This window comes from Ranitomeya variabilis, chromosome 2, assembly GCF_051348905.1.
Source record: "Ranitomeya variabilis isolate aRanVar5 chromosome 2, aRanVar5.hap1, whole genome shotgun sequence".
In the NCBI taxonomy this organism is placed as follows: Eukaryota; Metazoa; Chordata; class Amphibia; order Anura; family Dendrobatidae; genus Ranitomeya; species Ranitomeya variabilis.
Genome location: NC_135233.1, coordinates 534821737 through 534835697, shown reverse-complemented (window position 1 = coordinate 534835697; position 13961 = coordinate 534821737). Strand labels below are relative to the sequence as shown.

The 13961-nt window shown below is 44.7% G+C and overlaps 1 protein-coding gene across 6 annotated transcripts in view; it reads right to left on the bottom strand.

Moving 5' to 3' along the window:
• Positions 1-799: 799 nt before the first annotated feature.
• The window catches only part of KIAA1549L (KIAA1549 like), a 673640-nt gene continuing 660478 nt past the window's right edge, over positions 800-13961 (bottom strand). For 2 of the 6 annotated variants that reach the window (XM_077288116.1, XM_077288117.1), the window contains 3 exons: positions 12858-12922; positions 10573-10721; positions 859-1338 (listed from right to left, as the gene is read on the bottom strand). In XM_077288116.1, the coding sequence (XP_077144231.1) occupies positions 1057-1338; positions 10573-10721; positions 12858-12922 (496 nt within the window). In that variant the 3' untranslated portion in view covers positions 859-1056. Of the gene's footprint in view, positions 1339-10572; positions 10722-12857; positions 12923-13961 lie in introns of all 6 variants that reach the window. The other 4 variants (XM_077288114.1, XM_077288112.1, XM_077288113.1 and 1 more) reach the window with 4 other exon arrangements.

Genomic DNA, 13961 nt, shown 5'->3' with positions numbered 1-13961 from the left:
ACAACATCATTATGGTGGTGTCGCACAAGGCCATCTAATCAAATGAATTGCAGCAGATATCAGGAGGTAGGAGGCAGTTCTCAGGGCTCCCATGAGACAGCCACAAATTACTGACGTGGCCAATGGACCGGGTCCTCTGAATCAATGGTAACTCTAATGGCAGCCAATCATTTGAAACAGTGGGTGAGACAGGCTTTTCCCAACTATACCAATCATTCACCATGGGATTCCTAAGCCAAGCCATTGGCAATCAAAACACAACTTCATTAATTAACCATATTGTCCATGGCAGAGATAATCATACTGCAGGCGCTGCATAAGGTATTAATAAAATGATGACGCCTATTTTATTAGTGATCCTTAGGGTGCAAGTAAATAAAATTCAGTGTCCATCATTCAGTCAGGTGATTCTGATATCCATGGATCGGTTAAACATTCCTGGGCAGGCTTAAGACTGCTTTAAAGTTGCTTAATACTACATTCATTGCTGTTAATGCCGCTTTGTGTGTTGGACAATAACTGCTATCGGCATTGCAATGCATTTTGTGTGTGCTTATATTGTATGCAATGGAAATGAGAAAAAAACATCATTAGCAGGGTCTGCAGAGACATGGGAGAACTGTGGCATAACAAGATCTTTAGAGCAGAGCTGTCAATCACTTTGGAATCCAGTCCAACCCACAACCGGCTGCACAGAAGTGTAAACTATGGGAGCGACATCGCCATGACCAGCCGCGCAGTGACCTGCCCATCTTAAAAAATATACACCGACATGGCTGAAGGTCAGCTTCATTGATTATGATTAATACTGGTATATTTTCCCAACATAAGAAAAAGTTAATCCGTTTGATATTGAGGTCAATACAAAAAATTGTTTAATAATTTACATTATAAATAAAAATCAAATTAATAGTAACAGATCATCATTTGTCCTCATTCACTTGAAAAAAAAAATCATAAAATCTCATGTAAGTTCTTATTTATTTAGGCACTGTTACCATAACTGAACAACTTAGCATTTGGAGCACTTGAGAACATGACAATTTCATGGCATCCTCAGACCTGGAACTCAAACATGTCTGTCTGTTTTTTTGCTAGTTTTGCAACCTCTTCTCGTATGGCTTTAACCAGTGCTGCTGTGGATAGGTTTGTGATGGAGGCGTCCGGAGTGTCAGTGTCTGCTAGACTTTGTTGAGAAGCTCCCATGGATGGTCCAGTCGCATGGTCTAGGCTAGGATGTAAATTAACTGGTTGCCCAAACTGCCTGGGAAGCCGGGAAGGAGAGTTGTTTGGGTATCTGGACCTGGGATATGCCTCAATGTATCCTGGAAGTGGAACCTACGGTAATGACAAATATAAAGATGTTTAGTGTTTAGGACAAAGCAAAACAGTAATAAAGGAAAAACAGTAAGGTCTCATGCACAAGAGATTATTATGGCTCTGTACAACCTGGAGATATCAATATGGCAGCCATTATCTTTTAAAGGCATTCTGTATGGCCCCAATTTCATATGGCGGTGCTTTTAATTGATATGCACCACTGACAGCATATTACCGAGATATTTCAACCCATTCTCCTGTAAAATATTGCTTTTAGGCAAGACTAACATTGTAACACAGCACACCAGACAAAGGCATATGGAGCTCCTAGCTGTGTAAAAGGGAATCACTGGGACCCCATGTGCCTTCTACAGCTTCTTGTGCAGAAGGTCTGATGTATAACCCTTACATTTAGGGTATTAAAGGGAACCTGTACTCATATTTACAGCACCTAAACCCTTATCCCAGCATTGTACAGGATAGAAAAAGGTTTCTCTGAAATGTCTCATGCAGTATAAAGTTAAAAAATATGTTTAAAGTAGTACAGTGCCATACGAAAGTATTCGGCTCCCTGGAACTTTTCAACCTTTTCCCACATATCATGCTTCAAACAAAAAGATACCAAATGTAAATTTTTGGTGAAGAATCAACAACAAGTGGAACACAATTGTGAAGATGAACAAAATTTATTGGTTATTTTAAATTTTTGTGGAAATTCAAAAACTGAAAAGTGGGGCGTGCAATATTTATCCGCCCCTCTAACTTAATACTTTGTTGCGCCACCTTTTGCTGCGATTATAGCTGCAAGTCGCTTGGAGTTTGTCTCTATCAGTTTTGTACATCGAGAGATTGAAATTCTTGCCAATTCTTCCTTGGCAAACAGCTCGAGCTCAGTGAGGTTTGATGGAGATCGTTTATAAACAGCAGTTTTCCACTCTTTCCACAGATTCTCGATTGGATTGAGGTCTGGACTCTGACTTGGCCATTCTAACACCTGGATACGTTTATTTGTGAACCATTCCATTGTAGATTTTGCTTTATGTTTGGGATCATTGTCTTGTTGGAAGACAAATCTCCGTCCCAGTCTCAGGTCTTTTGCAGACTCCAACAGGTTTTCTTTAAGAATGGTCCTGTATTTGGCTCCATCTATCTTCCCATACATTTTAACCTTCTTCCCTGTCCCTGCTGAAGAAAAGCAGGCCCAAACCATGATGCTGCCACCACGTTTGGATTATACACAGTATACCCTTATTCAATCCTCAAAATTACACCTCTGATATATATATCTTCCCAAAATTACAAATAAACTGGTAATTAGGGTGTACTGTGAGAGCAACAGTAAAAACCACTGTGGTGAAGAAACCAAATACCGAACCACCATGGAACAAGGAAATCACCAGAAAGTCTTAAAGCTTAGGAATCTTTGTAATAAGCCTTTATTTATATAAATGGCAACAATGTTTAAAAAATATATAAAATAATATGTAAAAAAAATAATATAAATACACCGCAAGGACAGGATTACATAATACCCATACTCAAAAGAGTACCCCCAATACAGGAAAAATCCTTATATTTTCTTTTTTAGTTGTGTACGTAATAAGGTGCAAAGAATATAAAGTGCAATAGCCATATAAGGAACGTGTTTAACAATTACAAATATTAAAACACTATATATGTGAGGATTACATAAAAAAATTCAATAGCATTTGTGAAAAAGGCTCAATAGCATTTGTGAAAAAAGTGCCAAAAAAAAGGGATTGTGCACTATAAAAATAATTGTAAGAAATGACGACACACTTATTATAAAGTGCCTCAGTGCATAGACCTATATAAGGTCTGTAGGCAAATAACCATACACAACAATGCAATAGCACAGCGGTATCACTTTTATATATACCTGGGTGGTATATTGGGTCCTGAACCTGCGGGCGCCCAACGCGCGTTTCGGATGTGTTTCCTTCGTCAGGGGGTGATCGTTAATGATCTAGAAAGATTTTTATAGTGTAGGTGGAGTGCCCCCACTGCCGCAGGGCCGAGGGGTACCCGGTACCGGGCCTCCCTGTCTCAGTTCTGGGGTTGTCACGGTGGCTAGACCCGGTCCGTGACCCTGCTGAGGGGCGTCCAGTGAAGATGAGGAGTGATGATGTTGTGGTGTGGTGCAGGTCGCAGTGAATAACGAGGACACCAGGTTGCAGTCTCTTTACCTCTTTACCTCTTTACTGAAGGCTTCGGGATCCTCAGTCTGGAATACGGTTAACCGGGCTGCTTGAGTCCGGCCGGTCCGATGGCACCTCCAGAGTTCCCTTTGCAGGTGGAAATCTTTGCCTACCTTCTAGCGCTTGTGTGTTGTAGTCCTTCCCTGCTGAGCTTACGGGATAGTCCTCACAACTGTTGTGTCTGTTTCTGAAGTTCCCTCACAACTCGATTATGATGTTCTGCTTCGTCCCCCAGATGATATGGCTAGGACGCACCCGAATGACGGGTAGGCTCAGAGGTCTTCCGGGACCCTAGAGTCGCTCCTCTCCAAATGTTGCCCCCTGTGTCTGCTTAGGTGATTTTGGGTGAGACAGCCCGCCTAGAACTGACTGTCCTGCCGTAGGTTTGAAGTAAGGCCTGGAGCTCAATACTTCCTCGGCGTTTCCGGCCACTGGCTGCGCGCCTCAGTAGGATGTTGCCTCATCTTACAGCACGACTCCTACTGGTGATTCTCCTTGTTGCGTTGATCTCGTTTCTCACTCAGCACAATAAACCTCGCTTCTTGTCCTTTCTTGGGGTACCGCCGCAATGAAGTGCAGGCGCAGTCCCGTAACGTTCTTTCTGTTCGCTAGGCCTCTGTCAGGATCCCACCCCTGACAGGGACCCCCCTGAATCTTCCCCTGCAACACCCTCTGCCACAGGATGTTGCCTGGTTCCAACCCAGTCAGCTTTCTTTCTAACTTCCTATCTAACCCCCAGTTTTACCAGATTGTGAGGAGTGGCCTAATACATAGCACCCTTAGCTCCCCCCAGGACTCTGGGGCGCTGCATAGGCTTACCGAGCGCTGCGGCCCGGGTGTATCTGGCGCATGCGCAGTCAGGAGGTCTGCGAGTTCCGGTCTCCATGACCGGCCGCACAGGGACGGAGTGCCCGGCGTAACCTAGGAACCATGGATGCAGAGCGCAGGGGCTCGCAGACACATATAATTATATATATATAATATACATGTGTCGAACGATATGGTGAAAATCTGTCTTACAGAAGCCCCCCCTCTCCATTAGCTCAATGCAGGCATTTAGGCATTGACCTGAGCCATATACAACGTAGCTTCATATATATGCCCGCATTATAGAATTTTACTTTTATACCCCCTCCTTTTCTTTTGTCCTCCCAGCTCCATGTAAAAGTTTGGGCAGTACCTGCTATTTGCGTGTGATCTACTATATTATGTGCATTTAGATCACTTACGTTTTCTCCCACACTGTGTCCCTGGTAGCTTGCATGCGCGGTCTGTGTCTGCGAGCCCTGGCGCTCTGCGTCCATGGTTCCTAGGTTACGCCGGGTACTCCGTCCCTGTGCAGCCGGTCATGTGACTTGGAGACCGGAACTCGCAGACCTCCTGACTGCGCATGCGCCAGATACACCCGGGCCGCAGCGCTCGGTAAGCCTACACTATAAAAATCTTTCTAGATCATTAACGATCACCCCCTGACGAAGGAAACACATCCGAAACGCGCGTCGGGCGCCCGCAGGTTCAGGACCCAATATACCCCCCAGGTATATATAAAAGTGATACCGCTGTGCTATTGCATTGTTGTGTATGGTTATTTGCCTACAGACCTTATATAGGTCTATGCACTGAGGCACTTTATAATAAGTGTGTCGTCATTTCTTACAATTATTTTTATAGTGCACAATCCCTTTTCTTTGGCACTTTATTCACAAATGCTATTGAGCTTTTTTCACAAATGCTATTGAATTTTTTTATGTAATCCTCACATATATAGTGTTTTAATATTTGTAATTGTTGAACACGTTCCTTATATGGCTATTGCACTTTCTTTGCACCTTATTACGTACACAACTAAAAAAGAAAATATAAGGATTTTTCCTGTATTGGGGGTACTCTTTTGAGTATGGGTATTATGTAATCCTGTCCTTGCGGTGTATTTATATTATTTTTTTTACATATTATTTTATATATTTTTTAAACATTGTTGCCATTTCTATAAATAAAGGCTTATTACAAAGATTCCTAAGCTTTAAGACTTTCTGGTGATTTCCTTGTTCCATGGTGGTACGGTATTTGGTTTCACCACCATGTTTGACAGTGGGGATGGTGTGTTCAGGGTGATGAGCTGTGTTGCCTTTACGCCAAACATATCATTTGGTATTGTTGCCAAAAAGTTCGATTTTGGTTTCATCTGTCCAGAGTGTTAGGGCTGGCGGAAAGCACCTAGTAAATATAATGATAGTAAAGGTGCGTTCGCAGCCCAGGGACCACCTTGCAGGAGTGGAACCTGCTGCTAGTTAATGGTGGCACTATATGACGGCACTACGCCAGAATAGACACGGGTTCCGTCACCCGGTCTGTATAGGAGCGAACTCTGTTGCTTCACAGACTCGCAGGGAATAAAGGTAACGCTGTGCCCTGTTAGCAGTCACAGGGTGCAGCAAATGGATACTAGTGGGATCCCTGCAATTCACCCCCACTATGCTGGTGATTGATCCCGCTCTGACCCTCGGTGGCTTTGCGCCCGCGCCTGAGGACGCCCTGAGTCAGATGCTGGGATCAAGCGGGAGTTCCCACCCTACACTGACAGATTGTCAGGAGAAACTGGAGATAGCCGCACAGAGTGTGTACAGCACCGCACTGGCGGTCACTGCTGGTTAGACGCAATATAGATTGTGCCTGGTGCTGGATGGCACTATCTGGCGCTAGACAGCTCCAACATTCGCAAACATTCATCAACTCTAGGGATGGGAACGATTCGGAGCTTTCACCAGAACAGGCATACATACATACACATACACACACACACACACACACACACACACACACACACACACACACACACACACAATTACTGATTTATACAAGCGCATGGTCAAGCGGCCATGTGAACCCTTTATAGCTGCAGCTCTCCAGGACCTTCCTAGTGGACTAATAGGAACCGCCACAGGGCCTGAGCATGTGACCCCCGACCTCCAATGAGAGGTCTTCCCTTGGGCATGCTCAGAAGAAGAAAAGCAGGATTTAGTCCCAGGAGCGCCTGCTCGCTGCTGAACAGTATTGGTTATAATGGCTGAACCTGGAAGGGCAGCAGTAACCAAACACGCAGTATCTGGCGCTGGGCGCTGGGACCGACGTCTCCGCTGAGCAGGCTTCACTGCGGCCGGAGGAGAATGAGAGACCGCAGCGGAGGTGGTTCTCGATTCCCCCTGTGCAGCGGCGGGAACTCGACGCCTAACACAGAGCACCCACCTTCTTCCACATGTTTGGTGTGTCTCCCAGGTGGCTTGTTGCAAACTTTAAATGACACTTTTTATGGATATCTTTGAGAAATGGCTATCTTCTTGCCACTCTTCCGTAAAGGCCATATTTGTGCAGTGTACGACTGATTGTTGTCTTATGCACAGTCTGTCCCACCTCAGCTGTAGATCTCTGCAGTTCATCCAGAGTGATCATGGGCCTCTTGCCTGCATCTCTGATCAGTCTTCTCCTAAGAGATGAAAGTTTAGAGGGACGGCCGGATCTTGGTAGATTTGCAGTGGTATGATACTCCTTTCATTTCAATATGATCGCTTGCACAGTGCTCCTTGGGATGTTTAAAGTTTTGGAAATAATTTTGTATCCAAATCCAGCTTTAAATTTCTCACAACAGTATTAGGCTACGTTCACACTAGCGTTGTGCGCCGTTGCGTCGGCGACGCAACGCACAACGCACGCAAAAACGCGTCAAAACGCACGCAAAAACGCTGCGTTTTGCGACGCATGCGTCAGTTTTTGCCGAAAAGCGGACGCAAGAAAAATGCAACTTGTTGCGTTTTCTTGGTCCGACGCTTGCGGCAAAAAAGACGCATGTGTCGCACAACGCAACAAAAAAAACCGCATGCGTCCCCCATGTTAAGTATAGGGGCGCATGACGCATGCGTCGCCGCTGCGTCGCCGACGCAAACCCGACGCACATTAGCTTAACGCTAATGTGAACGTAGCCTTACGGACCTGCGTGTTGTGTTCCTTGGTCTTCATGATGCTCTCTGTGCTTCAAACAGAACCCTGAGACTATTACAGAGCAGGTGCATTTATACGGAGACTTGATTACACACAGGTGGATTATATTTATCATCATTAGGCATTTAGGACAACATTTGATCATTCAGAGATCCACAATGAACTTCTGGAGTGAGTTTGCTGCACTGAAAGTAAAGGGGCCGAATAATATTGCACGCCCCACTTTTCAGTTTTTGAATTTCCACAAAAAATTTAAATAACCAATAAATTTCGTTCAACTTCACAATTGTGTTCCACTTGTTGTTGATTCTTCACCAAAAATTTACTTTTGGTATCTTTATGTTTGAGGCATGATATGTGGGAAAAGGTTGAAAAGTTCCAGGGAGCCGAATACTTTCACTAAGTGAACTAAGGGTACCGTCACACAGTGCAATTTTGATCGCTACGACGGCACGATCCGTGACGTCGCAGCGATCGTATGATTATCGCTCCAGCGTCGTAGACTGCGGTCACACGTTGCAATCACGGCGCTGGAGCGATGCCGAAGTCCCCGGGTAACCAGGGTAAACATCGGGTTACTAAGCGCAGGGCCGCGCTTAGTAACCCGATGTTTACCGTGGTTACCAGCGTAAAAGTAAAAAAAAACAAACCGTACATGCTCACCATCTGATGTCCGTCCGGTCCCTTGCCGTCCGCTTCCTGCTCTGACAGATCCGGCCGTACAGTGAGAGCAGAGTGCAGCGGTGACGTCACCGCTGTGATCTGCTCTCACTTTCCGGCCGGCAGACAGTCAGAGCGGGAAGCGGACGGCAAGGGACCGGACGGACATCAGATGGTGAGCATGTACGGTTTTTTTTTTTTTTACTTTTACGCTGGTAACCACGGTAAACATCGGGTTACTAAGCGCGGCCCTGCGCTTAGTTACCCGATGTTTACCCTGGTTACCAGCGAACGCATCGCTGGATCGCTGTCACACACAACGATCCAGCGATGTCAGCGGGTGATCAAGCGACGAAAGAAAGTTCCAAACGATCTGCTACGACGTACGATTCTCAGCAGGATCCCTGATCGCTGCTGCGTGTCAGACACTGCGATATCGTAACGAATCGTACCGTCGTAGCGATCAAAATTGCACTGTGTGACGGTACCCTAAGTGGGTGGCCCCAGTCTTCTAAGGGGTCTTGCAATCAGATACCCTGTCAGGCTTAAATGAAATCTCACAGGCCAGGATATGTCATTACGAGCCAGCCCCATTATTTAGCACTTGGGCAGAGGTCAGTACACTTTTCCCAAGCTGGCTTGTAGTAATGTAGGAATGCCTGTATCTGACCAAACTAGCAGAGAGCTCTCCTGATCAATGAGAAAAACCTACAAAGCGACAGGAGTAACAGGCCAAGTAATGAGAATAAATCTTTATTTATGAAATAACACATGATAAAGAGAGATAAAAGGAGAATATTAACACAGAAAGCTATTACAGGACATGAGCCCAGACAGTAATGCCATAGAGAACAGACTGATGGAAGTCATAAAGGTAGTAAATCTACAAAAGAAGAGACAGAAAGAGATCTATCAAGAACAGAAATGTGCTATACAAAGACCAAATGGCCATTCCTAAGAAAATAGGCAGGATATATGACAACTCAGATAATGTATAGAAAAATAGGAGACAAAAAAAGCGCAAATAGGGTCTTTTCCCCAGGATTGCTTCTAATCAATTATGAGAGAACTGCTCACCTGGTGGTACAAAGTAAAGGCGTGTAGTTTGTCAGCTGCTGCAGATCCACAGGTCGGCGCGACAAAATTCAAATTGGCGCCGTTATTTGAATTTTGTATGTATATAAGCGAGGCACGGTACCATGTGTCATATCTTTGTGTGGAAACTTCCTGAAGAAGAAGCCATGAGCTTCGAAACGCGTTGAATAAACCACCCAAACACCTTACAACTATATCTGGATCCATTATTTGTCACAGCAGCGCGGATTTTATCCACATTCATCTATTATAACAACTCAGATAATGTGTAAGAGGCGTGCCACCGTTACATACAATAATATGCAGTGTGTCAGGAAAGTGCCTAGTGGCAAAAAATGCATCCCGAGAGACTGAAGAATAGTAAAAGTAACAGTGTCCTATAGAGCAACCCGGTTAGAAAAGTAAAGAGACTCAATGCAATAATAAATGCAATAGTGCAAAAAGAGTTGTAAAAGGGCCAACACCCGCAGGAAATAACCCAGAGAACTAGGGGCCTCCTGTTGCCGTTCTCCCTTTATCTCTCTTTTATCATGTTTTTTATTTCAGAAATAACGATTTCTTCTCATTACTTGTCCTGTATACTCCGGTAACTTTCTAGGTTTTGCTTGTAGTATCGTAGCTCAGCCTGTGGCATGCCAATCCGCCAGGACTACATCACTGCTCACCAGACTCCTCACAGGCTGACCATGCTACTTTAGAACTTTATTTTTTCTTTTTGCTGCAAATTAATAATATGCTTACTGTACCTACATGAGTTACTTTTTCACAAAAATCTATATTCTGTTACCTGTTATTCTGTTATGTACCTTAAAGCTGCTGGACCCAAGTGCAGAATCTGTAACAGAATTTTACTGATGTCTTCATTTGTGGCAAAGAGACCTTTGGGCCCCTTCAGGCACTAGATACCCCATTCAGTAAGGCCCATAAAAGGGCTATGCTAGTGATTGGAATGGCAGTAAATCCCTTTCTTTCTTTCATATGTTAGAACAGCTGAGGGGCTAAGCCACGACATCTGTAAGAATGACATCTCACCATACACTTTTGACTTGAGCGGTACCAGGGTCTACTGACCACTAAACAAGCAAAGATCTGGGAGAAAGCTAAAACTATTAAGACAATTTTATCTCCGTGGTCATAGACAGAGCTTTTGTCCTATGCCTACAATTTTAAAATGGGATTTTTCCACACATAGTAGTGACAAAGAACAAAGCACAGAGTGAAACAAGGAGCCCTGTGAATCCTCTATAGTCTGTAACACCATGAATAATATGAAGAGTCTTACGGAGTCAACCCACTGTCCCGGTGCATCATTCTCTCCCGAGTACGACATCCAGGCCTGATTCCGGTATGAAGCTGGTGGTTGTGGGATGTAATAACCAGAGTATCCAGCTCGGTTCCCTGGTATGGCGAATACAGCAGGCATTGAGTTACCTGACAAAGCAATGCATTCATTGAAATGGAATAAATCCTACAGCTACAATTAAATTAGAATGATAAATGTGTCCTCTGAGAAAATGAGGAATGGGAATCAAAGCCTACACTTCTTATTGCTTGGAATAAGCCTGAGTTTATTCAAAGAATTCTGCACTTAAAGGGAACCTGTCACCCCCCCTGGCGTTTGTAACTAAAAGAGCCACCTTGTGCAGCACAAATGCGGCATTCTGACAAGGTGGCTCTTTTAGTTATGATGCCTGCACACGCTGAAATAATCACTTATAAAATGGGAGGCGGGTCTTTCCTTCCTAATCAGACGCAGCACAGCTGTCACTCCAGGCCTGTGCGCGCCGGGCGCCGCCTCCTCTTGCAGCATTGTCGTCCCAGGCGTCTGCGCATTAAGGTTTTTTTTCGGGCGTGCGCAGTTGCGCTGCCCTTTGTAGGCACCGGGAACGATAATGAAGCAAGAGGAGGCGGCGCCCGACGCACACAGGCCTGGAGTGACAGCTGTGCTGCATCTGATTAGTTAGGAAAGACCCGCCTCCTTGGCGATTTCAGGGTAAGAGGGGGCACAAGTGATAAATAGCGTATGTAGGCATCATAAATAAAATAGCCACCTTGTCAGAATGCAGCATTTGTGCTGCACAAGATGGCTCTTTTAGTTACAAATGCCTGAGGGGGATGACAGGTTCCCTTTAAAAGGGACATATGACAGCTAAAGAAAGTACAATAGCTGCACAAATGTAAAAAAAACCCACATTAATTATCTGTTAAACAGATTCTGTCAGCCCAAACGTCTAGTGTAAGCTAAAGACATAGCCTTCTATGGGATATCATTCCTATAAAAATCACACTCAGTGTCCGTGCTGCAGAATCTGAAGTTTCCTCAATAACACTAATTTGGGTGCACATTGCACAATGGGAGCGGTCAAGAGGCTCACTGCACCAGTCTGAGCACTTGTTTTGTGGGTCCTCTGCCTCCCTTAATGGGGATTGACAACACTGATTTGTCTGTAGTGAGCACTGTCTGCAGTGAAACCTCAGGCAAGTCAAGCCTGTCAATCACCAGTGAACACCAGTGGGTGGAACAGTGCACAAAGGCTCTTTGGTCCTGCCATGGGTGCATCCAGCACCCTAATGAGCATGATTACTTCAGTTTCTGTAGAATGGAGGTAGTCATTAGGAAATTATAGGCATAATAGAAGCCATTTCCCATGCAAGGCTTTGTGCTTGGCTTATACTGTCAGTCTGCACAGATGGACTCCCTCTGCTCCATTGTCCTCCACTTATATGTGTTCATCTACCTGTACCACCAGCGTGTTGTACAGTCGGCTGCCTCAGCATTCACGTACCGTGCCACCAGTGACCCCTCAGCATTAGAGCAGTTGGTAATGTTACACATGCATAATATTCTGTTTTCTAGAATATTTTCTGCAGCTACAGTAATCACTTACAGAGCACAGCAGAAATGAACACATTTTCTAAATGCATGGTGTTTACAGGGAAACATGGTGGTGGCAGTGTCCCTTACAAAATTTATATTATTATCCTTACTTCAGTGTTCACATGTCTTCACACTGCGGGGTAGAGCATGCGGCATTGTTCGGCTTGCGGCCTCTCTCTCCAATACGCTCTACCACCCTCCTCACCCAAACACTGATTTTACAAGAAATTGTGTCACAGAAGGTGTGTAAAAATATAAAAGTAAAAATTAATAGTTGTCGCCCTAGGCACTGAACTAGTGCCTAGTGACAAAAACAGCTTTGCTAGTAGCCCAACATTAAATCTGCCAAACTTTGCCACTGTTGGAATAACATACCAATTAGAAATTTTCTGCAGAACCAAGCAAATTGTCTCTTCAGAGAGGAAGAGGACTAGAACTCTGGTGCCACCTATTGGGAGTAGCAATCCTAACAGTCATGAGTGACTAGCCTCCTGCTGATGCTGTCCGTGCTAATAGTCGTGTCCACCCCTGCAAACATACAGCAGAGTACACACAGGCAATTGGGAATCTTTGCACATATTCATGGTGACTTGTTGTCACCTGAATAGTTTGGCACTGACTGACTGACACCTTGTGGACCACTAGGACAGGCAAATGGATTGAAATTGCTGGATATCCCACATGCTCACCTGGACCATGGTCATTTCCACCAGGCTCTGGCATTCTACTCTTGTTGGCCATATCTGATGTGGACCTGTACAGGATGATACAAAATACTGGTTACTCCATACGACCACTTATATACCATACTTATAAATGCAGTTGCATTTTGAAGACCCTAAGGTGTCTAACATGGTCTCTCCTTCAGGACAATACACCATATATCCATATTATGTACAGTATCATAAATGTTCGCAAAATTTTAGTGGAACATGTGTAAAAAAAGGTTAAAGATGAAAATAAAAAGTGTTTTTTATTTTATGCAAAATTCATGAACCATGTATGTTATTGTCACAGGGTCCTTCTCCGATACCAAACAATCAACAGAGCGAGGTAAGTGTGAACAATCCCAAGACCTTTATTATAGGCAAAACTAAAAGGTCCATAAACAATCCACCACACTGAGGATATAATACTCCAGAACACGAATGTAGTTCAGTAACAGGATAAAATGTCCAAGGAGATGAATAATAATCCAGCAGACAGAAGATAAAAAATCCATATGCTTCCCTTTCGCTCTGACGAGCTGTGTTCAGACCATCCTCACCACACAGGAACTGACTTCCCAGCTCCTGTCCTCCCCAGCCCCCTCCTTATGTTTAGGGGTAGTCAGACAGGTTAGGGTGGTTTTCAGGCCTCCCAGACCTGACAAAGGTGCCTCGGGGATTAAGGCACTAAAGGGGGTCATCAAGAGGCATAGATACAGTCAGGCTGCAGACAGTAAGGGTACCGTCACACAGTGCAATTTTGATCGCTACAACGGCACGATTCGTGACGTTCCAGCGATGCATTTACGATATCGTTGTGTCTGACACGCTACTGCGATCCGGATCCCCGCTGAGAATCGTACGTCGTAGCAGATCGTTTGAAACTTTCTTTCGTCGTCTAGTGTCCCGCTGTGGCGGCATGATTGCATTGTGTGACACAGGTTGTATACGATGTGCGCACAGTAACCAATGGCTTCTACATCGCAAATACGTCATGAAATTATCGCTCCAGCGCCGTGTATTGCAACGTGTGACCGCAGTATACGACGCTGGAGCGATACTTATACGACGCTGCAACGTCACAAA